Source organism: Stegostoma tigrinum, chromosome 1 (genome assembly GCF_030684315.1).
Source record: "Stegostoma tigrinum isolate sSteTig4 chromosome 1, sSteTig4.hap1, whole genome shotgun sequence".
NCBI classification, from domain to species: Eukaryota; Metazoa; Chordata; class Chondrichthyes; order Orectolobiformes; family Stegostomatidae; genus Stegostoma; species Stegostoma tigrinum.
In genome coordinates this window covers 35,072,213-35,099,426 of record NC_081354.1, presented here as the reverse complement: position 1 = coordinate 35,099,426, position 27,214 = coordinate 35,072,213, and the positions used below count along the sequence as shown (strand labels likewise).

Below are 27,214 nucleotides of genomic sequence, written 5' to 3'. Positions count from 1 at the left end.
CACTATCATTGTACAAATGGCACAGATTTAGAACAGATCTAACAATTCGACTGGGCATCAATGAGGTGCTATGGACCATCAACCAAAGCAGAATCATTCTACAACATAATCTGCAATCTCATTGCCTTCCCCATCTCTACTCAGCCATCACTATCAAGTCAGGGGATTAATGTAGGTTCAGAGAGTGCAGGAGGGATGCCAGGAACAGCATTAGGCATACCTAAAAATGAGGTATCAACCTGTTCAAACTATCAAACAGGACTATTGCATGCCAAACGGAGTAAGCAGCAAGGGACAGAGCTAAGCAATCCCACAACAAAAGGATCAAATCTAAGCTCTGCAATCCTGCCACATTCAGTTGTAGATGGTGGTAGATGATTAAACATCTCACTAACGAAGGCTCCACAAACATCCACATTGTCAATGGTGGGGGAGCCCAAGACATCAGTAAAAAAAATAGATGAAGAACTTGCAACAACCTTCAAACAGAGCTGCTGAGCAGATGATTCATCTTTACCTCCAGCAGTGACCCCAGTGTCACAGATGCCAGTCTTCACTCAATTTGTTTCACTCCACAAGATATCAAGAAACGGTGGAAGGTACTGGATACAGCAAAGGCTATGGATCTTGACAATGTTTCGGCAATAGTATTGAAGACTTGTACTCCAGAACTTGCCACACCCCTCGCCAAACTATTCTACTACAGATACAGCAATGGCATCTCCCTGACAGTACAGAAATGTGCTAACACAAAGCAGGAAAAAGTAAACCTGGCCAATTACCACCACACCTGTTTACTCCTGATGGTCAGTAAAGTGACAGAAAGAGTCATCAACCATGCTATCAAACAACAACTGCTCACCAATAACCTGCACACTGATGCCCAGTTTTGCTTCAGCCAGGGTCACTCAACTCCTGACTTCATTATATCCTAGTTTCAAACATGCACGAAGAGCTCAATTCCACAGATGAACTGAGAGTGAAAGTCCTTGACATTAAGGCCATATTCTATCGAGAATGGAATCAGAAACCCTAGCAAAACTGGAATCAATGGGAATTGGTGTGCAAACTCTCCGCTGGTTGAAGTAATACATAGTAGGAAGATGGTTATGGGTGTTGGAGGTAAGTCAACTCAGCTCCAAGACATGTCTGCAGGAATTCTTCAGGGCAATGTCCTAGGCCCAAGCATCTTTAGCTGCTTTGCCAATGACTTTCCTCTCTTCATTAGGTCGGAAGTGGGAAAGTTTAGGGATAGTTTTACAATATTTAGCATTACTCAGATACTGAAGATGTCCATGTTTAAATGCAGAAAGACCTGACCCATATCCAGGCTTGGGTTGGTAAGTGGCAAGTGGCAAGTAACACTTGCACCACAAGAATGTCAGGCATTGACCATCTGCAACAATCTAACTACCATCGCTTGACATTCATTGGCTTTACCATCACTGATCCCACATTATCAACATTGAGGGGGGTTACCATTAACCAGAAACTCACCTGGACTCACCATGTGAATACAGTGACTACAAGAGCAGCTCAGAGGCAAGGAATACTGCAATGAGTAACTCCTCTCCTGACTTCCCAAAGCCTTCCATCATCTACAAGGCACAAGTCAGAAGTGTGACAGAATACTCCCTACTTGCCTGGAAGAATGCAGGCCCAACAACACGCAAGAATCTTGACACCATTCAGGACAAAGCTGCTTGGCATCACACTTACAAGCCCCTTCCAAACCCACAACCAGTTTGATCTGTAAAAGACAAAGGCAGCAGATCCATGGGGACACCAACGTCTGTGCACACTCCTCCATGAGACTTACTTTTCAAACTTAGAAATATATCACCTTTCCTTCACTGTTGCTAGGTCAAAATCCTGGAATTCCCTTCCTATGGATCCTCTACCAAAAGCTTATGGATTGCAGCAATTCAAGAAGGCAGTTCACCACCATATTTTCAAAGGCAACTACGGATGGGCAATGAATGTTATCCAGCCAGTGATGCCCAGGTCCCAGAAGAGTATTAAAAGAAAACCTCTTTATGAGGAATCCTGAACAGTGCTGAACGAAGTCCAATCGTTGGCAAACATTCATACTTCCAACATCGTGCTAGAAGGAAAGTCTTTGCTGATAACATAGCTGAACCTAGGATATTCTCCTGAGAAACTCTGTACTGATGTACTGGGGCTAAGATGAATGAACTGCAACAACTTTGTGCTGACTATAACTTAGACTAGTGGAGAATTTTCCTCCTTAATCCCATTCACTCCAGTTTTTGAGAGTTCCTTGTTGCTACACCTCGTCAAATGCAATCTTGAACTCAAGGGCTGGATGAACACAGCAGGCCCAGCAGCATCTCAGGAGCACAAAAGCTGACGTTTCGGGCCTAGACCCTTCATCAGAGAGGGGGATGGGGTGAGGGTTCTGGAATAAATAGGGAGAGAGGGGGAGGCGGACCGAAGATGGAGAGAAAAGAAGATAGGTGGAGAGAGTATAGGTGGGACGGTAGGGAGGGGATAGGTCAGTCCAGGGAAGACGGACAGGTCAAGGAGGTGGGATGAGGTTAGTAGGTAGGAGATGGGGGTGTGGCTTGGGGTGGGAGGAAGGGATGGGTGAGAGGGAGAACAGGTTAGGGAGGCAGAGACAGGTTGGACTGGTTTTGGGATGCAGTGGGTGGAGGGGAAGAGCTGGGCTGGTTGTGTGGTGCAGTGCGGGGAGGGGACGAACTGGGCTGGTTTAGGGATGCGGTGGGGGAAGGGGAGATTTTGAAGCTGGTGAAGTCCACATTGATACCATTGGGCTGCAGGGTTCCCAAGTGGAATATGAGTTGCTGTTCCTGCAACCTTTGGGTGGCATCATTGTGGCACTGGAGGCCCATGATGGACATGTCATCTAAAGAATGGGAGGGGGAGTGGAAATGGTTTGCGACTGGGAGGTGCAGTTGTTTGTTGTGAGCTGAGCGGAGGTGTTCTGCAAAGCGGTTCCCAAGCCTCCGCTTGGTTTCCCCAATGTAGAGGAAGCCGCTTCCTCTACGTTGGGGAAACCAAGCGGAGGCTTGGGGACCGCTTTGCAGAACACCTCCGCTCAGTTCACAACAAACAACTGCACCTCCCAGTCGCAAACCATTTCCACTCCCCATCCCATTCTTTAGATGACATGTCCGTCATGGGCCTCCTGCAGTGCCACAATGATGCCACCCAAAGGTTGCAGGAACAGCAACTCATATTCCGCTTTGATACCATTAGGCTGCAGGGTTCCCATGTGGACTTCACCAGCTTCAAAATCTCCCCTTCCCCCACCGCATCCCTAAACCAGCCCAGTTCATTCCCTCCCCCCACTGCACCACACAACCAGCCCAGTTCTTCCCCTCCCCCCACTGCATCCCAAAACCAGTCAAACCTGTCTCTGCCCCCCTAACCTGTTCTTCCTCTCATCCATCCCTTCCTCCCACCCCAAGCCGCACCCCCATCTCCTACCTACTAACCTCATCCCACCTCCTTGACCTGTCCGTCTTCCCTGGACTGACCTATCCCCTCCCTACCTCCCCACCTATACTCTCTCCACCTATCTTCTTTTCTCTCCATCTTCGGTCCGCCTCCCCCTCTCACCCTATTTATTCCAGAACCCTCACCCCATCCCCCTCTCTGATGAAGGGTCTAGGCCCGAAACGTCAGCTTTTGTGCTCCTGAGATGCTGCTTGGCCTGCTGTGTTCATCCAGCCTCACATTTTGTTATCTTGGATTCTCCAGCATCTGCAGTTCCCATTATCCTTGAACTCAAGGGCAATCCTTTTACTTCATTCAAGAGTTCAATTCTTTTGTCCTTGTTTTGGCCTTAGCTGTAATAAATCCAGCAGCTGTGTGATGCTGGCAGAACCCAATTTTAGCTTCAGTGAGAAATTTTGTAATTAATTGGATTTGTCCTTTCTTTTGAGCACAGGACATACTTGGGCAATTTTCTGCATTGTTGGATAGATGTCAATATTGTAGCTGTATTAGAACTGCTTGGCTACAGGCCCAGCTATTTCTGCAGCAAAAGACTTCATTACTATTGTTGGGATGTTGTCAGGGCCTTTGGTCTGTCAGTCTCCAATGCCTTCAGCATTTTTTAAACAAATTTATGTGGAATTAAGTGAATTGGCTAAAGGTTAGCAGTTGTAGCACTGGGACCTCAGAAGAAAGCAAAGATGGATCATCTACTAATTATTTCTGACTGAAGATAGATGTAAATGTTTTAGTCTTATATTTTATACTGATATTGGGCTCTCCCACCATCGAGACTGGGGATGCTTCTGGAGCTGCCTCCTGCTAGTTTAATTGTCCACTATCATTTGCCACATGCAAGATCTGACTTGTTGGTTATGAGCTTGCTCAACCCTATTGAATGCTACTTCTGACATTGTGTCATGAAAGTGATTGTCAATCTGGTGAAGATAAAGCTCACAATCTCCAATTCTCTGGCTCCTCTCATGTAACGAAAAAAGCATTAAGATTTCATATTAGCCCCAGCAATTTCCTACTTGCTTCCCTTAGGTTTCTGGGATAGATCCTATCGAGTCCTGGGGACTTGTCTAACTTAATGTTTTTCAAAACATCCAACACCACCACTGTTTTTAAACAGGCATTCTCTAGAATATCAACATACCCCTCCCAAACCTCACCATCCACCATGTCCTTCTCCTTTGTGAATACCAATGCAAAGTATTTGTTAAGACCATAAGACATAGGAGTGGAAGTAAGGCCATTCGGCCCATCAAGTACACTCCGCCATTTAAATCATGGCTGATGGGCATTTCAACTCCACTTCCCTGCACTCTCCCCATAACCCTTGATTCCTTCCGAGATCAAGAATTTGTCGATCTCTGCCTTGAAGGCATCCAACGTCCCGGCCTCCACGGCAATGAATTCCACAAGCCCACCACTCTCTGGCTGAAGAAATGTCGTCTCATTTCAGTTTTTAAATTTATCCCCTCGAATTTTAAGGCTGTGCCCACGGGTCCTAGTCTCCCCGCCTAACGGAAACAACTTACCAGCGTCCACCCTTTCTAAACCACACATGATCTTGTAAGTTTCTATTAGATCTCCCCTCAACCTTCTAAACTCTACTGAGTACAATCCCAGGATCCTTAGCCGTTCATCATACGTTAAACCTATCATTCCAGGGATCATCCGTGTGAATCTCCGCTGGACATGCTCCAGGGCTAGTATGTCCTTCCTGAGGTGTGGGGCCCAAAATTGGACACAGTATTCTAAATGGGGCCTAACTAGAGCCTTATAAAGCCTCAGAAGCACATCGCTGCTTTTATATTCCAACCCTCTTTTGAGATAAACGAGAGCATTACATTTGCTTTCTTAATTACGGACTCTACCTGCAAGTTAACCTTTAGAGAATCCTGGACCAACACTCCCAGATCCCTTTGTACTTCTGCTTTGCGAATTTTCTCACCATTTAGAAAATAGTCAATGCCTGTATTCTTTTTTCCAAAGTGCAAAACCTCACATTTACATTACAAGCCCACCGACTCCCACAGCTACCTAGAATACACCTCCTCCCACCCACCCTCCTGCAAAAATTCCATCCCCTATTCTCAATTCCTCCGCCTCCGCCGCATCTGCTCCCATGATAAGACATTCCACTCCCGCACATCCCAGATGTCCAAGTTCTTTAAGGACCGCAACTTCCCCCCCACGGTGATTGAGAACGCCCTTGACCGCGTCTCCCGCATTTCCCGCGACACATCCCTCACACCCCGCCCCCGCCACAACCGCCCCAAGAGGATCCCCCTCGTTCTCACACACCACCCTACCAACCTCCGGATACAACGCATTATCCTCCGACACTTCCGCCATTTACAATCCGACCCCACCACCCAAGACATTTTTCCATCCCCACCCCTGTCTGCTTTCCGGAGAGACCACTCTCTCCGTGACTCCCTTGTTCGCTCCACACTGCCCTCCAACCCCACCACACCCGGCACCTTCCCCTGCAACCGCAGGAAATGCTACACTTGTCCCCACACCTCCTCCCTCACCCCCATCCCAGGCCCCAAGATGACATTCCACATTAAGCAGAGGTTCACCTGCACATCTGCCAATGTGGTATACTGCATCCACTGTACCCGGTGCGGCTTTCTCTACATTGGGGAAACCAAGCGGAGGCTTGGGGACCGCTTTGCAGAACACCTCCGCTCAGTTCGCAACAAACAACTGCACCTCCCAGTCGCAAACCATTTCCACTCCCCCTCCCATTCTCTTGATGACATGTCCATCATGGGCCTCCTGCACTGCCACAATGATGCCACCCGAAGGTTGCAGGAACAGCAACTCATATTCCGCCTGGGAACCCTGCAGCCATATGGTATCAATGTGGACTTCACCAGTTTCAAAATCTCCCCTTCCCCCACCGCATCCCAAAACCAGCCCAGTTCGTCCCCTACCCCCACTGCACCACACAACCAGCCCAGCTCTTCCCCCCCACCCACTGCATCCCAAAACCAGTCCAACCTGTCTCTGCCTCCCTAACCGGTTCTTCCTCTCACCCATCCCTTCCTCCCACCCCAAGCCGCACCCCCAGCTACCTACTAACCTCATCCCACCTCCTTGACCTGTCCGTCTTCCCTGGACTGACCTATCCCCTCCCTACCTCCCCACCTACACCCTCTCCACCTATCTTCTTTACTCTCCATCTTCGGTCCGCCTCCCCCTCTCTCCCTATTTATTCCAGTTCCCTCCCCCCATCCCCCTCTCTGATGAAGGGTCTAGGCCCGAAACGTCAGCTTTTGTGCTCCTGAGATGCTGCTTGGCCTGCTGTGTTCATCCAGCCTCACATTTTATTATCTCACATTTACTCATGTTGAATTTCATCAGCCATTTCCTGGACCACTCTCCTAAACTGTCTAAATCTTTTTGCAGCTTCCCCACCTCCTCAGTACTACCTGTCTGTCCACCTATCTTTGTATCATCAGCAAACTTCGCCGGAATGCCCCCAGTCCCTTCATCCAGATCATTAATATTTAAGGTGAACAGCTGCGGCCCCAACACTGAACCCTGTGGGACACCACTCATCACCGGTTGCCATTCCGAAAAAGAGCCTTTTATCCCAACTCTCTGTCGCCTGTCTGACAGCCAATCCTTAATCCAAGCCAGTAGCTCACCTCAAACACCTCACCTTGCTCAGCAGCCTCCCGTGAGGCACCATATCAAAGGCCTTTTGGAAGTCTAGATCGTTAAGGACATCTCCCACTTCCTCCGGCTCCACACATTAATTCCCTTGAGTGGACCTACCTTTTTCCTAGCTATCTCTTGCACCTTGTATACATATAAAAAGCCTTCTTGTTTGAATGTTTTCCAGTTTTCTTTATGTTCTTCTATGGCTCTGCCTGTCTTCAGTTTGCTAAACCTTATGTTCACTTCCATTTTCTTTTTGACTAAACTCAATTTCTTTTGTCACCCAAGGTTTCCGAATCTTGCCATCCTTATCCTTCATTTTCATAGGAATATGCTGGCCCTGAACTCTTCTCTTATGTTGACATTCTGACCAAATGGATGCTGTGATCGATAGGAAGTATATGGGACTATTGGTGCATAGTGAATTGGGATTATGTTCATTAGTACTGTTATCAGTTGAGCTGTTAATGGAATGTCTGGGTGGAAAGTTTTTGTGTTTGCTGCCTCCTCCATTCCTTATCATTTTTTTTCTCTCTCTCTTCCTCTTTCTCCTCAGCTGCTCACTGTTTACCTGACTGTATCTTCCTATTCTACATAGGATACAGAAGATCATGGAACCATTACACATCCTCTGGAAGGTAATGCACAGGTTTCTTCCAGAGTATTCCTGAAGTATTTCAGATGCAGTCTAGTCATCAACTTGATAGCCTTTCAAGTTGAAAGCATGGCTGAACATATGTTTGTAGATCATCCAATGATGTCATGAGCCAGGAGGTCTGCAGTTTGCCTTTGATTGTCTGCAGTCAGCCTCTGGCTTGTCATGGCGGCTCAAATCCTGATGGTATAGTAGGCAACTGCAGGAGAAAGGCACCATGACTGTTGTGAGGGTATCATTGAACTAAATGACACACTAAGCAGCGATGAGTGGGATAGTTTATGGTTGTGATATATGAGTTCATATGCTGGACCTGCAAGTAAGCATGTATGCAATCAATTTCACTCTTCTGCCAAGATCATACTTCACTAAGCAAATACTTAGCACAGTGAACTTAATGAGAAAGTATGAAGCTGTTGAACCAGTGAATGCTTTGTATTCAAAATTGCAGTAGCATCAGATGAGGTGGCTTACAAGAGATCATTAAACAAACAAAGTATCATGAGGATGAAAGTAATAAACAGCCTGTATGGAAGACTAGTTGATGGCCAGCAAACAGAGTAGGAAGAAATCAATCATTTTTGGGTGGTAGGCTGTAAACTGTGGGATGCCTTGGGCCTTAGCTATTTGCAGATTACTTCAATTACTTAGTTGAAATAATTGAGTGGAACTGATCCAAATTTGCCGATCATACAAAATTGAGTGGTAAACTGAGTGACAGGGGTGTTGCGGAAGGATAAAGACATGTTAGGCAAGTAGACAAGAACACGGCAGGTGGAAAATATTGCAATGAAGTGTGAAGTTGTCTACTTTACTAATAACAAAGATCTGTTTTGTGTATAGTGGGAAATTGGGAAATTCTGCATTTGATCCTTGTACATAAATCAAAGGAACGCAATGTGTAGGCACAACAAACAATTAGGTAGGTAACAGGTACATTAGGAATAAAAACAGAAAATACTGAAGAAAATCAGCAGGTCTGGCAGCATCTGTTGAGAAAGGAACAGGTAATATTTTAAGTCTAATGTAACTCTTCTTTAGACCTGCTGAGTTTCTCCAGAACTGTCTGTTTTTATTTAAGATTTTCAGCATCCAATATATTTTAAGTGCAATGTTAGCTTTTGGTATAAAGGATATTGGAACAAAAGAATAAAGAAGTCTTACAATGAGCCTAGGCCTTGATGATGCCATATCCAGAGTATTATGCACAATTTTGGTCTTCTTACCTAAGGAATGGTGTACTTGCCTTCATGAAGATTTGTTAGAATGGTTTCTGGGGTGACAGGATTGTCCTAAGAGGACAAACTGAATACAGTAAGCCTATACTGTCTGGAATTTGGAATGAGAGATGATCTAAATGAAATATGTACAATCCTTAAGGACTTTGACAGGGTATGTACTGAAACAATATTTCCCTTAGGTGAGAAAACTAGGACATGGGGTCACAGTTCCAGGGTAAGGGATTAGCCATATAGGAGTAAAATTAAAAGAATTTTCATCACTTTGAAAGTTGTTAATCTGCACCACAATCTAGTTGTGGCTCAGTTGTTGAATATATTCGAGATAAAAACCAATGGATTTTGTGGTATTAAGTAAATTGAAAAATCTGAGAATAATGTCGGATGGTAGAAATGAGGTAGAGGATCAGCACGATCTCACTGAATAATGGCGCAAGCTTGAAGGGCTATCTGACCTACTCATGCTCCTATGTTATGACCTCTCACTCTCATTCAAAATGCATTCTCACCATTTCCACGTTCCCTTGGCAGCTGCAGAAAAACAATTTTATTCAAGCTAACTGGCCTTTGTACAATCTACTTTCCTCATGGTTCATGTATCACTTCATATCTACTTACCAGTTCAACATTCTCCTTTCCTGATTGTCATTTGCTTCTGTTTCCTTTTGACACGTGTACATCCACAAATGCACTTTCTTCTTTCTAGGAGACACCCATTAACTCACCTCTTTGTGTTGGACAATGCAAAGAGGCATGGCCAGGAATCAACAACAAATCTTGTTGCTTGGTTAAAGGTGAAATACTATAAACATCACAAATCTATGGCCCTACCAGCCTATGAGACCTGAGGCAGTGTCTTCTCTGAACTAACAGGCTCTCCAACTATTATTTGCATTCTTTCATAGATCTCAGGAAAAAATATTACCATGTAGGCTGACAACAAAGCTGCATGGTTATGTTTGTCATTTGCTATTAATCATCTAAACTGTTGGCTGTCCTTTTCACTAGATCTTCTTCATTACGCAAATTTTGTTTTTATTCACTGGATGTAGGCATCACTGGCTAGGCCAATATTTATTGCCCATCCCTGACTGTTGAGATCCAACCTCATTGTTATGGGTCTGGAGTTACATGTAGGCCAGACGAGATAACAATGACAATTATCATTCTTAAAAGATATTAGCGTACCAGATGGATTTATCCTGACAATCAACAATAGTTTTATGGTCATTATTAGAAACTGAATTCTAGATTTATGTTATCGAATTCAAATTACATTATCTGCCATAGAAGGATTTGAATCTGGGTGCCCAGAACATTACCTTAATTTTGGATTAATAGTCCAGTGATAATACCAGTAGGTCAATGCCTCCTCACAGGCTACTTCATCTCAAATCAAAGAAAGAGAATCTTTCTCGAGGGGTTCAGGAACTCCCAAGTGTAAAATTCAGCAGTCTGGCTAGGGTAAAGACTGAGATTAAGAAGTTTGAAATTCATGATGTATCCAGTGCTAGTGAGCAGTAGGTCCAAACGGAAGGAAAGATATAGGAAACAGCTTGCTTGGGGAGATCCCAGGTCTACTGAGGAGAACAGAGATAAGGCTTCAGAAATTCGTGAGCAATGGAAAGAAAATTGTTTGCAATATAGCAGTTATGTTGGATATTTGACAACCTACCAACAGTTTTCACCATAATGGTAGAAAACATTGTGGAGACTATTTCCACTTGCCTATGTGGCATTTGGATAAATCTGCAGTTCATACTCCAAACTGTCCCACTTTCATGAACATGCAGGTCTCATATAGCTATTGGTAGGGTCCTGGAGAAGTGTTGTTGAATAGAGAAACTAGGGATGTGGGTACACAGTTCCTTGAAAGTAGCGTCACAGACAGGATGGTGAACAGTGCATTCGGCACACTTGCCTTCATGGATCAGAGCTTTGGTGCAGCAGTTAGGATGTCATGTTACATCTGTACAAGATATCTACAAGGGCATACTTGAAGTACTGTGTACAATTCTGGTCGCCCTCCTATTATTCAACTTGAAAGGACACAAAAATAAAAATTTACAAGGCTGTTACAAAGACTGGAAGGTTTGAGTTATAAGGAGAGCTGGACAGGCTAGGACTCTTTTCCCTGGAGCATGGGTGGCTGAGGCATGGCCTTATAGAGGTTTATGAAATGATTAGGGACATAGACAAGGTTAATAGCCAAGATCTTTTTCCCAGGGTAGTAGAATCTAAAACTAGTCGGCATAGGTTGAAGCTGTGGGGGGTAAGAGGGTCCTGAGGGACAACTTTTTCCACAGAGGGTGGTGCCATATGGAATGAGCTGCCAGAAGAAGTGGTAGAGGCAAGTACAATACAACATTTAAAAGGCATTTGGACAGGTACATGGGTAGGAAAGGCTTAGAGGGATATAGGCCAAGTGCAGGCAAATGGGATGACTACAGTTTTGGAAACCACATCAGCACGGATGAGTCGAAGGGCCTGTTTCCATGTGCTATGACTCTAATCACTTGGCCTTTAAAAGACTCCCGCATGACAGATGTGGATTTACCCATAAACAGTCACACCCCCCCACATCAACATTCTCCAGTTCCTCCCTAATGCTGTCAAAGTTAGTCTTCCCCAATTTAATACCTTCATCTAAGTACTACTCTTACCCTAATCTGTAAGTAACCTAAAGCTTACAGAATTATGGTTCATTGTTCGCAAAATGCTCCCCTAATGGAACTTTACTCGCTGGCCAGGCTCATTTCCCAGTACCAGGTGCAGTACGGCCCCATCCCTAGTTAGACTATATACGTATTGTTTCAAGTAACCCTCCCTGATGTACTTATCAAATGTCAAAATCAACCACCACAACAACCCTGTTGTTTTTACATTTTTCCATAATCCTTCCACCCATCTGTTTCTCTATCTTTCACTAGCTATAAGGGTGGTTCCGACCATGGGTTGTGCTCTTACGAAATTGGCCACAGTAATTAGCAGTCACGAAGACTCAAAATAGAAATCAGACAGAGTGTCTTTTGGCAGGTTCAATACAATGCTTACTTCCTCTTTGTCCACAGTAAAAGTGCAGAGCATAGCACAATTCACCAGTACTAGCCCCATTTACCCTGGCACTGCACTTTCAGGAAGTCACTGCCACTATCCTGGCATTCTCCAATATACTGGCACGGCGCCTGCAAGGACAGACCTATTTGGCAGGAGACACCAGCAAACAACATTGTATGGTTGGGAATGGAGCCCATTACATGGCGTAGAGCAGGCTGCCTATCAGGACTGCTCCCTTACTTTCTCGGTGCAAATCTTCTAATGCCTTCTGGCATGCCTTGCCTTACCCTGCTATGACTCACATTGTGCAACATTGCCATTTGTCAGTCAAGCAGGTGGCTGTGCTGTACTACAGTCCTCAGTCAAGTGCACATGCATCTTGCCTTGTGTCAGTGTGGCATGTTGTTCTAGCACTTGTACTATGTGGCTTTAGCATTTGTGCCAAACACAGCATCTGCAGCAAGCAGTGTAACATGTCTAGAAATCTTAGGGGAGTGAAATGAAGACCAGGGGAGTACCAGATCACTCAGGTATCATAGCACAGTTAGTCAAGAACAGCCTCTTATACTAGTCCCAGACTTTGGCCATGGTCAGGCACCCGGTCAGGGTGACATTGCAGAGGAAGACTGTGCCTTTGTCCTCCAGAGTAAGGGTCATGTTCATTCCTTTGTCTCCATAGGTAATAATTTGGGAGTATGGGGAGGACGTTGCAGATGGAGATGTGCCCACAAGTCTAGACAAGTGACGGTGAGTACTTGCAGGCCAGGTTGCTTGAATGTGTAGGCTATAGTTTATCCTGTTAAGTTTGTCCGTGGTAGCACGGTGGCTCAGTGGTTAGCACTGTAGCCTCACACCACCAGGGACCCAGGTTCGATTCCAGCCTTGGGTAACTGTCTGTGCGGAGTTTGCACATTCTCCCCGTGCCTGCGTGGGTTTCCTCCCACAGTCCAAAGATGTGCAGGCTAGGTGGATCGGCCATGCTAAATTGCCCATAGTGTTCAGGGGTTTGTGGGTTATAGCGGGATGCTCCAAGGGGTGATGTGGACTTGTTGGGCCAAAGGGCCTGTTTCCACAGTGTAGGGAGTCTTAAAAAAAAAATTATGGGAAAATGTTGGAAATTGGGGTCCCCTTTAAAATTGTGTAAAATTTGAAGTACATTTGAAGTAACTATTGTAAGGGAATGCATGGTGAAAATGAATTGAAGAACAGGTCTCAGATATCTAACGTACTTCACAAAATGGTTACTGTGACCTGAAGAGCAAGAAACATATTTTAAATGATAAGGTATTGACACAAAGTCCATAGAGAAACTGACTTTAAAATAATCATAGTGGTATTGGTGAGAGTGGGTATAAATTAAAATGAACTGAATTGTGGGTACAGGTGAAGGAAAAGCTGTTGAATTTTTCTTAAGTTCATGCATAATTGGTTGCTTTCCTTGACATCACTGTAATCAGCTAAGGATGAGCCAAAGACCTCAAAAGGATATGGGAGAAATTTAAAAACTTGATACAAGGGAAAATGAAAGCAGAAAACAGGGAAACCAAAAAGAGTGAGATATTTGCCCCATTTGGAAGCCCACCTTCTGCTGGCAACCTACTGAGACAACTATAATAAGAAATTCCATGCATATGTCACAGCACTGAGAAATAAATAGTTTGGTTAAAGATAATTGTGAGAGATCATCAAAGATATTATCTTCTCAAAAGGAGGACTGTTTGAAATTAGGGTGCCCCATAAAATAGTGTGCTTTTGGTATTCCATATTCAGTAGTTCTGTGCAGTTTGAGACCTCATTTAACTATGTTACAGAAGTGACTAGCCTTCCACAAAAATTATCAGGAGCCACAACACGCTACTATTAGTACAATGTTTTTGAAAATAAAATACTTTTATTCTTCAAAGAAATATAAAAAAACCTTCAAATGACATGGGCAACGGGATAATGTCATCCAATATCATGAATTGCTGTCCAATGGACATTGGCCAAAAAGATTCAGACAAATGACTGACATAGCATAAACTACCTGGCTTTAGAAGTAGATTATATAAACAAGTACTCTGGGAAAGAGGGTAGTCTTCAGAGAGAAAACAGAGAGATAGCTTCAGGCAGTTCTTGTAGGCAACTGTCCTTATTGGGCAGTCTTCAGGAGAACAAAACTGGCTGTCCAATAGAAAACAAATAGTGGTAGTAGATGGAAAGTGTTCAGCCTGAAGCTCAGGGATCTCTTTGGACAAAGGCACAGTCTTCCTCTGCAATGTCACCCTGACCAGGTGCCGGACCATGGCCAAAGTCTGGGACTAGTATAAGAGGCTGTTCTTGACTAACTGTGCTATGCTACCTGACTGATCTGGTACCCCCATGGTCTTCACTTCACTCCCCTAAGATTTCTAAACATGTTACACTGCTTGCTGCAGGTGCTATGTGTTTGGCACAAATGTTAAAGCCACATAGTACAAGTGCTAGACCAACATGCCACACTGACACAAGGCAAGATGCACGTGCACTTGACTGAGGACCTGTCCTGGGACCTCTGCTCTCTGTGATCTTTAAAAGTGAGTTGGATGAGGAAGTGGAAGGGTAGGTTAGTTTGCCGATGACACGAAGGTTGGTGGTGCTGTGAACAGCATGGAGGGATATTGTAGGTAGCAATGGGACACTGACAGGATGCAGAGCTGGGCAAAGAAGTGGCAGATGGAATTCAACCCAGACAAGTATGAAGTCATTCATTTTAGAAGGTCGAATTTGAATGCAGAATATAGGGTTAATGGCAGGACTCTTGGCAGTGTGGAGGAACAAACGGACCTTGGGGTCCACGTCCATAGATCCCTCAAAGTTGCGACCCAAGTTGATAGGGTTGTAAAGAAGGCGTACGGTGTGTTGGCTTTCATTGGCAGGGGAATTGAGTTTAAGAGCCGTGAGGTCATGCTGCAGCTCTATGAAACTCTGGTTAGACCACATTTGGAATATGGTGTTCAGTTCTGGTCACCTCATTAAGGGAAAGATGTGAAAGCTTTAGAGGAGGTGCAGAGGAGATTTACCAGGATGCTGCCTAGCCTGGAAGGAAGGTCTTGAGGAAAGGTTGAGGGAGCTGGGGCTTTTCTCATTGCAGCGAAAAAGGATGAGAGGTGGCTTGATAAAGGTTTACAAGAACGTGAGAGGCATAGATAGAGTGGATAGTCTGAGACTTTTTCCCAGGGCCGAAATGAATATTACGAAGGGCATAATTTTAAGGTGACTGGAGGACAGTATAGGGGAGATGTCAGAAGTAGGTTCTTTACACAGAGTGGTGGGAGTGTGGAATGCGCTGCTGACAGTGGTAGTAGACTCATAACTGTGCTGTACTGGACTATGTTCTACGTTCTCTTGGGACAAAATCCCATTTACTCAGCTATCTTTCTACTGATTCCCTGTACATTTACATAATAGGAGCGGAACACATCATAGATTTGCAGTGTTGTAGCATTTTCCCTCCATCTATATAGGATTCTCCATTAAAAAGTGTGCAAGACGAGAATTCATTTTATGTTTAAAAATTACATTGATCAGCTTAGTTAAAACAAATTAGATTTTCACCAAAAAAGTTGAGATTACACATAAATACATCTATTGATGTTTTTTTTCATACCTTATGTGTCAGCCAAAATAAACAAGTTACTACTTCTTCATTTACTTTTCTATGCTTGACTTTTGGTAAGTATGCTAAAAAACAGTTGTTAACTTGCACCCTAATTCTTATTCCAGGTAATTTAGTTTGTTAGCATGAGGTATTCATATTGAGGATGAGAGAATAACACGTATGAATGTCACGATGAATAGAGTTACCTAATTTTTGTGCAGAAAACTTTGTCTATTCCCCATTTAAGTAGGTGCTTCACACTTGATGTCATGATCTGACTGGTTTATGAATGTGACTTATTAGATGCTTTACCAACAACAATCAAACAAATGCTGCCATGACCCAGTAACTGCCTTTTTCTTGGAATGTGGTCAAGCTCACCCAATAGGTATGAAATGGGTTATTACCATTCAATTTACCTTATTCTTATCTTGCACAACCAGAACTTTACCAGTGGCTTCATCAAACACAGCACCTGCAGGATGGACAAGAAACAAAGCTTGAATATGTGCCCAACCTGAAGTGCAGATATGGAGATCACAGGAAATTAGCATGAAACAAATTGTTTGCAAAACGTAAGTACAGAAAATAAAACTTGAGTGTCCTTTTTTTCAGTTAATATCTTCAAATGTCTGTGTTTATTCTGAGGCTGCTAGGTTGTGGAAGTAAAAGGTGTAGAAGCAAACAAGTAGATAGCCCAGGTTTCCCTTTCTGCCTTTTGTTGGGGTCCTGCGAAGTCAGGGACTTCAATCAGCCACTGGACGGGCCATACTTCTGGTCTCTGAGATTTTGTTTTACAAGCACTGTAGCCTCTGCTAGGGAGCTGAAATATTTTTGGGCTGGACTTCTTTTTCTGTAACAAGCCTCAGAACCTTCTCAAAGCAGGTGAATTAAGCAGCCAGTGACCTGTCTTTTTTAAAGCTACACTCGACAGCCCTTATCTAAATCCTTCCTTTAAGTGATCTCCCAAATAAAGGTAAGGAACACAATAATTCACAGTATAAGTTGAACAAAGGCAGTGCTGTAACCATCAGAATCCATAAGAAAATGAAAGAAAAACAAAGAACTGTGAATACAGGAGATCTGAAACAAAGACAGAAAGTATTGGAGAAACTGAACAAGTCTGTGGACAGAGAAACAAAGTTAACATTTCAAATCCGGTGACACACTGTCAGAGTGTGTGGTGTGATTACAAAAGAAGTTTTACTTCTTGTATGTTATCTTTCCTTCACTCACATATTGTTGGGCCGTGTTTGTATTTGTCCAATAAAAAATACCTTTGCATATTCTCCATTTAAGTACATCACAGACTTCAGTTAATTAACAAGTATAGAAATGGTGACTTTCAGATGGTTACTTTGTAAAACTAGATACTGAGCAATGTGAACACACTCTGATGAAAGGACTCAATGAGGTATCAAATCTGCGGTACTTATGGTACCACAGAGAATATCAAAGTATTTTTTTCAAACGTGATGAATATTTTCATCTCTATCTCCTTTTCAAGCAAGGTCACTCTCTATTCGTTGGGTGGAAAAAAAATCATCTCTCTCTAATTCTATCAACTACTGTAATTCATTTCCTCTGGCTATTGATCTCTCTGCTAAGGACTTGGGACCTTCATGTGTCCTGTACCAATGCCCCTCATAATGTATTACTCCTAAATTAAATTTCCAATCAATTGCTTCTAATGTAGATAAAACAATCCCAAACTGTTCAATTTTTCCCCAGAGCTAAACTTTACAAGTCCTGCCAATAGCCTCTTTATGTTCTCTTTACCTTCTCCAGTACAATCACAGCATTTCTGTAATGGGGTGACTAGAGTCATAATTATGGCCTAATAAGTGTTTTACATTTCCAGCACAGCTCCACTGGATTAATATTTTATATCTCATCCATTAATGGAAAGAACTTCCTCAGCTAACTTGCTACCTTCAGGAGTCTGTGGACAAGCAGTCTAAGATTCCTCTAGTTTACACTTCCCAGTGTCCTATTTATTGTGTATTCTCTTGGCTCATTTTCCCTCCCCAAATGCATTATCTCACATTTCTCTGGATTGAGTTCTATTTTCCATTTTTCATTCACCTGACCAGTCCATTAACAACATGTTGCAATCTCATTTTCTTCCTCACTTTCTCAAAAGCCAATATTTACATCATCCAGAAAACTTCCTCATGATGTTACCTACATTTAAATATATACTATTGATGTATACCTTGCAAGGGACCTATTACTTATCCTTGTGGCCTCCATGAAAACAGCCTTTTAGTCACAAAAATGCCTGTCAACCAATACCCTTCACTTTTTGCCACTCAGGCAATTTTGTATCCAATTTGGCATTTGGGTTAACTAGGGTGAGCTTGACTATTCGATCAAAATCTTGTCAAAATTGCTGAAATACATTTTGAACCAGATCTATTGTATGACCCTCACTGATCTCCTCAAAGTGCAATCAGGTCGTCAGACATGCCCTTCCCTTTTGAAAAAAAACGAACCTGCCTTCCCTGGTTATTTTCTTGCTATTCATGTATTTATGTAACATTCTTGGATCCTTCAGCATGTTTTTTGCAGCCACTTCTTGCTCCCCATTTTCTTCTTTTTTTGTTGCATTTTCTATGATCCTAGAGAAATTCTGCAATGTTGAGCTCTTGGGGTCTGCAAGTTCTCCTTGATTTTTATTCTAGCCTTAATATTCAAGGGACACTAGATTTTTCTTTGTGGGAACGTATTTGTTCTGCACCCTCATTATTTTTTCCTTGAATATCTTCCGCTACTTTGTTATGAATTTAGTTTAAACTTGCTGTTTCCAATCAACCTTTGCAAATGTTAGCCTTTGAAAATTGGCCTTTCTTCAAATACATTACAAATTACAAATGTTCCCCTTGGAAATGTTATACCACTGAAAGTTATAATACGCTGCTTGAAAGACCAGCTCTGCAGTGAATCATACATATTTCCAGAATGCATTATATATTAAAACCTGCAACTTTGGATTGAGATCCAACCCAGACGTTTTGCTGACAAAAGGTGAGTAGATTGACTGTACAAGGAGTCAGTCCGTGAAAAATCAAAAAAATTATGAGTGCGTGAATAAACGTCAAGTTTATTTTAATAAAACAGATACTTACACACACATATAAATCTTTTTATTCACATAATGGTTCACAGTTTAACTTCAGGTCCAAATGGAAAAACTGACGTTATGCAGAGCAAAATGCATAGAACATAGAACATAGAACATTACAGCACAGTACAGGCCCTTCGGTCCTTGATGTTGTGCCGACCTGTCATACCGATCTCAAGCCCATCTAACTTACACTATTCCATGTACGTCCATATGTTTATCCAATGACGACTTAAATGTACCTAAAGTTGGCGAGTCTACTACCGTTGCAGGCAAAGCGTTCCATTCCCTTACTACTCTGAGTAAAGAAACTACCTCTGACATCTGTCCTATATCGTTCATCCCTCAATTTAAAGCTATGCCCCCTCGTGCTCGCCGTCACCATCCTAGGAAAAAGGCTCTCCCTATCCACCCTATCTAACCCTCTGATTATTTTATATGTCTCAATTAAGTCACCTCCAACCTTCTTCTGTCTAATGAAAACAGCCTCAAGTCCCTCAGCCTTTCCTCGTAAGACCTTCCCTCCATACCAGGCAACATCCTAGTAAATCTCCTCTGCACCCTTTCCAAAGCTTCCACATCCTTCCTATAATGCGGTGACCACAACTGTACACAATACTCCAAGTGCGGCCGCACCAGAGTTTAGTACAGCTTCACCATGACCTCTTGGTTCCGGAACTCGATCCCTCTATTAATAAAAGCTAAAACACTGTATGCCTTCTTAACAGCCCTGTCAACCTGGGTGGCAACTTTCAAAGGATCTGTGTACATGGACACAGAGATCTCTCTGCTCATCTATACTACTAAGAATCTTACCATTAGCCCTGTACTTTGCCTTCCGGTTACTCCTACCAAAGTGCATCACCTCATACTTGTTTGCATTAAACTCCATTTGCCACCTCTCAGCCCAGCTCTGCAGCTTATCTATGTCTCTCTGCAACCTACAGCATCCTTCGTCACTGTCCACAACTCCACCGACCTTGCTGTCGTCTGCAAATTTACTAACCCATCCTTCTACGCCCTCATCCAGGTCATTCATAAAAATGACAAACAGCAGTGGACCCAACACCGACCCTTGCGGTACACCACTAGTAACTGGTCTCCAGGATGAACATTTCCCATCAACTACCACCCTCTGTCTTCTTTCAGCAAGCCAATTTCCGATCCAAACTGCTATATCTCCCACAATCCCATTCCACCGCGTTTTGTACAATAGCCTATTGTGGAGAACCTTATCGAACGCCTTGCTGAAATCCATATACACCACATCAACCAGTTTACTCTCATCTACCTGTTTGGTCACGTTCTCAAAGAACTCAATAAGGTTTGTGAGGCACGACCTTCCCTTCACAAAACCATGCTGACTATCCCTAATCAATTTATTCTTTTCTAGATGATTATAAATCCTATCCCTTATAACCTTTTCTAACACTTTACCAACAACTGAGGTAAGGCTCACTAGTCTATAAATTACCAGGGTTGTCTCTACTGCCCTTCTTGAACAGGGGAACCACAATTGCTATCCTCCGGTCATCTGGCACTATTCCTGTAGACAATGACGAGTTAAAGATCAATGCCAAAGGCTCAGTAATCTCCTCCCTGGCTTCCCAGAGGATCCGAGGATAAATCCCATCTGGCCCAGGGGACTTATCTATCTTCACCCTCTGAAGGATTTCTAATTCCTCTTCCTTGTGAACCTCAATCCCACCTAGTCTAGTAGCCTGTATCTCAGTATTCTCCTCGACAATGTCGTTTTCTAGAGTGAATACTGTTGAAAAATATTCATTTAGCGCCTCCCCTATCTCATCTGACTCCACACACAAATTACCACTACTATCCTTGACTGGGCCTAATCTTACTTTCGTCATTCTTTTATTCCTTAAATACCTATAGAAAACCTTAGGGTTTACCCTGATCCTATCCGCCAACAATTTCTCATGGTTCCTCCTGGCTCTTCTGAGCTCTCTCTTTAGGTCTTTCCTGGCTACTTCGTAGCCCTCAAATGCCCTAACTAAGCCTTCACATCTCATTCTACCATAAGCCTTCTTCTTCCTCTTGACCAGAGATTCCACCTCCTTCATAAACCACGGCTCCCGCACTCTACAGCTTCCTCCCTGCCTGACAGGTACATACTTAGCTGGGACACACAGGAGCTTTTCCTTGAATAAGCTCCACATTTCTAATGTGCCCATCCCCTGCAGTTTCTTTCCCCATCCTATGCTCCCTAAATCTTGCCTAATCTCATCGTAATTGCCTTTCCCACAGCTATAACTCTTGCCCAGTGGTATACACCTATCCCTGTCCATCACTAAAGTAAACATAACAGAATTGTGATCGCTATCACCAAAGTGCTCACCTACTTCCAAATCTACCTGGCCAGGCTCATTACCCAGTACCAAATCTAATGTGGCTCGAACTATAGTGTTCCCAGTCACTATTTGGAAAGTTGAAGTCCCCCACGACAACTACCCTGTCTCTCTCACTCCTATCGAGAATCATCTTTGCTATCCTTTCCTCTACATCTCTGGAACTATTTGGAGGCCTATAGAAAACTCCCAACAGGGTGACCTCTCCTTTCCTGTTTTTATCCTCAGCCCATACTACCTCAGTTGACGAGTCCCCAAACATCCTTTCTGCAACTGTAATACTGTCCTTGACCAACAATGCCACACCCCCGCCACTTTTACCATCTTCTCTGTTCTTATTGAAATATCTAAATCCCGGAACATGCAACAACCATTCCTGTCCCTGCTCTATCCATGTCTCCGAAATGGCCACAACATCGAAGTCCCAGGTACTAACCCATGCTGCAGGTTCACCCACCTTATTCCGGACACTCCTGGCATTGAAGTAGACACACTTCAAACCAACTTCTTGCTTGCCGGTGCCATCTTGCTTCCCTGAAGCTTTATTTCGGACCACCCTACTCTCAACATTTTCTATAGGCGAACTACAATTTTGGTGCCCATCCGCCTGCTGAATTAGTTTAAACCCACCCGAATAGCCTTAGCAAATTCCCCCCCCCAGGATATCGGTACCCCTCTGGTTCAGGTGAAGACCATCTTGCTTGTAGAGGTCCCACCTACCCCAGAAAGAGTCCCAATTATCCAAGAATCGAAAACCCTCCCTCCTGCACCATCCCTGTAGCCACGTGTTCAACTCCTCTCTCTCTCTCTCTATTCCTCGCCTCACTAGCACGTGGCACGGGCAACAAACCAGAGACAACAACTCTGTTCGCCCTAGCTCTCAGCTTCCATCCTAGCTCCCTGAATTTCTGCCTTAAATCCGCATCTCTCTTCCTACCTATGTCGTTGGTGCCAATGTGGAGCATGACTTGGGGCTGCTCCCCCTCCCCCTTAAGGGGCCCAAAAACACTATCAGAGGCATCGTGCACCCTGGCACCTGGGAGGCAACACACCAACCGTGAGTCTCTCTCATCCCCACAGAACCTCCTATCTGTCCCCCTAACTATGGAGTCCACAATGACTACTGCTCTGCTCCGCTCCTCTTCCGCCTTCCCTCTGAGCAGCAGGGACAGACTCCGTGCCCCACTGCATTCCCCTGGTAAGTTCCCCGCCCGCCAAACAGTATCCAAAACGGTATACTTATTGTTGAGGGGAATGGCCACAGGGGACCCCTGCACTGCCTGCCGGTTCCCTTTCCGTCCCCTGACCGTAACCCATCTGCCTTTTTCTTGTACCTGAGGAGTGACTACCTCCCTGTAACTCCTCTCAATAACCCCCTCTGCCTCCCAAATGATCCGAAGTTCATCCAGCTCCAGCTCCCTAACGCGGTTTTCAAGGAGCTAAAGTTGGGTGCACTTCCCGCAGATGTCCCTGCTGACTACACTAGTGGTGACCCTTACCTCCCACATTCTGCAGGAGGAACATTCAACTGCCCTGACCTCCGTTCCCATTATTCTAAATTCCCAAGACTTAAAAAATAAAGAATAAAAAATAAACTTGTTACCTTACCAATCAGGCACACAAATATATTACCTCACTCGCTCACTCACCAGTCCCGTGTCGGCTCCTGCTCAGCGTACCTCCGCCTGTTCACGAAGTGAGCTTGTTAAGGATTCAAAGACAGTGACTCACCGGCTTCCCGACAGGCTCCTGCTCCAAGATTCCGCTCGCGCTGCTGCTGCAACCAGAAATGGAAGGCACTGACACTCCCCAGTGACGTCCTCATCCCGTGAATTTAAAAAAATGTCGGTCATTCATTCTTTCAGTGAGATCGTGGCTGATTTTATGTTTCTCAACTCCACTTTCCTGTCTTTCCCCCCTTACGCCTTTGTTTCCCTCCAGACTACCACTCTGACTATCCCAGCCCTCTGGTAAATGCGGTTGACTCTAAACTGCCTTCTTGGCAATTAGGGGATGGGCAATAAAATCTGGCCTAGCCAGCGGTGCCCTCATCCCATGAATAAATTTTAAAAATCATGGAACACTGAATTTTAACTAAATTCATCAGTGCATGTTAGTGTGGTATGACATGTGAATCAAGATAATGTAACTAATCTCATGAATCTGACAACAGTGAGACAGAGACAGTCTAGAATGAACATGTGAAGAGACAGGTCTTAGACACAATGTTAGACAACTGTATTTGATAACCTACTAAGTGCAGGTGTAAACAAAGGAGTCTTGCAGCACATAAGGAGTAAAAGAGCTTTAGTGATAAGGAGTAAGCCACCTCAGGCAGTGTATGTGCACACATCACATCTCAAGATTATCCAGATGGATATCTCATTGTGCAGGTATCAGTTTTGATTTAATGGTCAAAATGAAGCAGGTAGTGCATTCACCAACATGACAGAAACACTGCGGTTGAGATTGAAAGCTTTCAAAAGCAATTAGTTTAGAAAACCATTAAGGCTAATTGGCTGATTTAGTTTTATTCATATTATGTAAATTTAACCTTACATTTACACCAAAGGAGTAGGCATTCCCAAGAACACATTTTTCAGGGTTTGCAAAGGGTGTAGAAAATCTTGGAGAAGCAGTTTATTAAGAATTTTTTTTGTGTGTTTCTTAAGTCATTAATGATACTTTCATTGAACTTTTTCTCAATGGAAAATGTACCAAAGTATTATCTGAAACATTACATTTCTCAGTAACATAATTTGTTCAGCTTTTGTATTATTTCATTGGTAGTTTTTAAAAAATTTATTGCTTTCAAATGCTATTGGTACACCTGATAGTCTGTAGAACATTTGGATTTGTAGATAATAAATGGACATGAAATTTGAATTAATGAAAGAAAGACTTACATTTATTTTGCACTCTTATGGCTTCAGGATATTCCAAAGCATTGTATAGCCAAAAAAGTACATTCAATGTATATGCATTGTTGTAATCTAAGAAATTAAGCAACCAATTTTCACAAGCAAATTCCCACAACCATCAAAGATTTATTTCGTTCTACATCAAATAATTAATTGATAAATATTGGTGAAGACATCATGGAGAACTCCCCTGTTCTTCTTCAAAATTATCCAATGCAATCTTTCACATTTAGCAGAGAGGACAGATTCTGGGCTAACATCTCAAAAGTCACCACCTCCAACAGCGGATCACCTCCTCAGGGACACACTGAAATGTCAGCACCAGTTGCAGACCCAAAGCTCTTGATTGAGATGTAAACATATGGATATGGAGCAGGAGTAGATCTCTCAGTTCCTTATGCCTGCTCAGCCATTCTGTAAGATCATGGCTGATTTAATTGTAGCCTCAAATCCACATTCTTGACTATCCTTGGTAACCCCTGATAATCGCGAATGCATGAATTTCCTGACTTAATGGCAAAACTGTTAATACTCAGCCACAACAGACACATATTGAGAAAAAGTAATGCTTTAAGCACAGTTTCAAAGTGTCTCAAAAGTGCAAACATACCAATTAGGAGCAGGAGGAGGCCACTCAGCTCCATGAGTCTGCTCAACTAAACAGTAAGACAATAGCTCATCTGATTACCCACATTCCTGCCTTGCCCCTCAATAACCTAGAGCACCTTGCACAGCTAGAATCTATCTTCAGCTTCAAAATATTCAAGCTCTGCTTCCACTGCCTTTTGAGGAAGACAGTTCCAAAATCACACAATCCTCTCCTTGAGGAAAAAAAATCATGTTTTTAATGGGTGATCTCTTATTTATGACTCCTAGATCCAGATTCTCTCACAAGAGTGAACATCCATCCACATCCACCCTGCAAAAATTTTTCAGGATCCTGTACATTTCAAGAGAGCCACCTCATACTCTTTTAGACTCCAGCAGATACAAGGCTAGCCTGTCCAAACTTTCTTCATAAACCAAAGCACCATTGCATGCATTGGTCTAGTAAGGTCAGGCAGTTAAGTTCTGAAGAAGAGTCAGAATGGATGCGAAGCATTTAACTCTGTTTCCACCCTCAGCTGACTATCTAGGTGGAGTTTGCACACTGTCTGTGTGAGTTTCCTCCCATAGTCCAATGATGTGCCAGTTAGTTGGAGTGGCCATGTTAAATTGCCCATAGTGTCCGGGGATGTGCAGGCTAGGAGACTTAGCCATGGGAAATGCTGGGTCACAGGGCAGGGAGATGGGTCTGGGTGGGGTGCTTCCGTACTGCTGGGATTCTAAGCTATATTTGTTTTAAATTCCAACACAGATGGGCTCATTCACAAATTGGATTGACAAAACAGTTCAGCAAAAATATCTTGGGTATCGTCAATTCAGTAGGAGATAAGTGGACTTAAGTCTCTGCTTGAGTTAGAAGTTCTCCTTTTCATAGTTGTTCGGGTTTGTTTTTGTACTTCCTTGGTAATCCCTGATAATCGCGAATGCATGCATTTCCTGACTCAATGACAAAACTGCTAATACTCAGCCACAACAGACACATATTGAGGAAAAAGTAATGCTTAAACCACAGTTTTGAAGTGTTTCAAAAGTACAAACATACCAATTAGGAGCACGAGGAGGCCACTCAGCCTTTTCTGCTGGTCTTCCAATCTAATAGGATCTCTCCTGAATCTAGGGAATTTCATACATTAAAACCAACTAACTCTTTAACTATCTCACCAGTCACTTTTAAAAGTTTGGGGTGATGTTGACCAGGATCTGGAACTTGTCAGCCTGCAGCTCCACAGTACCATTTCCCTAGTTACTGCAAGTTTCTTATGTTCTTCTCTTACTCCCATTTCCTGATTTCCAGCTGTATCTGTGATGTTACTTTCAATTTCTAAAGTGATGAATGATGCTAACTATCCATTCAATTCACCAAACATTTCCTTATTTTCCATTGTTAATTCCTGGAGAGTCACTGGGGAAGTATTTCACAAAGCAATGTTGATTTTGTTTGATGAACATGAACTTCTGCAAGTGGCCTGATACGCTACCTTTAGCAAAGTGTGGAGCTGGATAACACAGCAGGCCAAGCAGCATCTCAGGAGCACAAAAGCTGACGTTTCAGGCCTAGACCCTGCATCAGAGAGGGGAATGGGGAGAGGGTTCTGAAATAAATAGGAAGAGAGGGGGAAGCAGACCAAAGATGGATAGAGGAGAAGATAGGTGGACAGGAGAGTATAGGTGGGGAGGGGATAGGTCAGTCCGGGGAGGACCGACAGGTCAAGGAGGCGGGATGAGGTTGGTAGGTGGGAAATGGAGGGGCGGCTTGAGGTGGGAGGAGGGGATAGGTGAGAGGAAGAACAGGTTAGGGAGGCGGGGACGAGCTGGGCTGGTTTTGGGATGCAGTGGGGGAGGGGGAGATTTTGCAGCTGGTGAAGTCCACATTGATACCATTGGGCTACAGGGTTCCCAAGTGGAATATGAGTTGCTGCTCCTGCAACCTTCGGGTGGCATCATTGTGGCACTGCAGGAGGCCTATGATGGACATGTCGTCTAAGGAATGGGAGGGGGAGTTGAAATGGTTCGCGACTGGGAGGTGCAGTTGTTTATTGCGAACTGAGCGGAGGTGTTCTGCAAAGCGGTCCCCAAGCCTCCGCTTGGTTTCTCCAATGTACAGGCACCACACCAGGACTAAGGAATGGGAGGGGGAGTTGAAATGGTTCGCGACTGGGAACCCTACAGCCCAATAGTATCAATGTGGACTTCACAAGCTTCAAAATCTCCCCCTCCCCCACTGCATCCCAAAACCAGCCCAGCTCGTCCCCTCCCCTCACTGCATCACTAAACCAGCCCACATCCCCACCTATACTCTCCTCTCCACCTATCTTCTCCTCTATCCATCCTCGGTACGCCTCCCCCTCTCTCCCTATTTATTTCAGAACCCTCTCCCCATCCCCCTCTCTGATGAAGGTTCTAGGCCTGAAATGTCAGCTTTTCTGCTCCTGAGACGCTGCTTGGCCTGTTGTGTTCATCCAGCTTC

General features: G+C 43.8%; 1 protein-coding gene across 4 annotated transcripts in view; it reads right to left on the bottom strand.

Moving 5' to 3' along the window:
• Positions 1 to 27,214, bottom strand: part of nudt6 (nudix (nucleoside diphosphate linked moiety X)-type motif 6) — a 119,302-nt gene that overhangs the window by 38,533 nt on the left and 53,555 nt on the right. Inside the window, exons 2-3 of one of the 4 annotated variants that reach the window (XM_059644592.1) lie at positions 22,952 to 22,997; positions 16,150 to 16,205 (exon numbers count right to left, since the gene is read on the bottom strand). The exons of 1 other annotated variant lie outside the window; for it this stretch is intronic. In XM_059644592.1, coding sequence (XP_059500575.1) covers positions 16,150 to 16,205; positions 22,952 to 22,997 — 102 coding nt within the window. Of the gene's footprint in view, positions 1 to 16,137; positions 16,206 to 22,951; positions 22,998 to 27,214 lie in introns of those variants that run through there. 2 more of the 4 variants (XM_048531210.2, XM_059644598.1) reach the window with 2 other exon arrangements.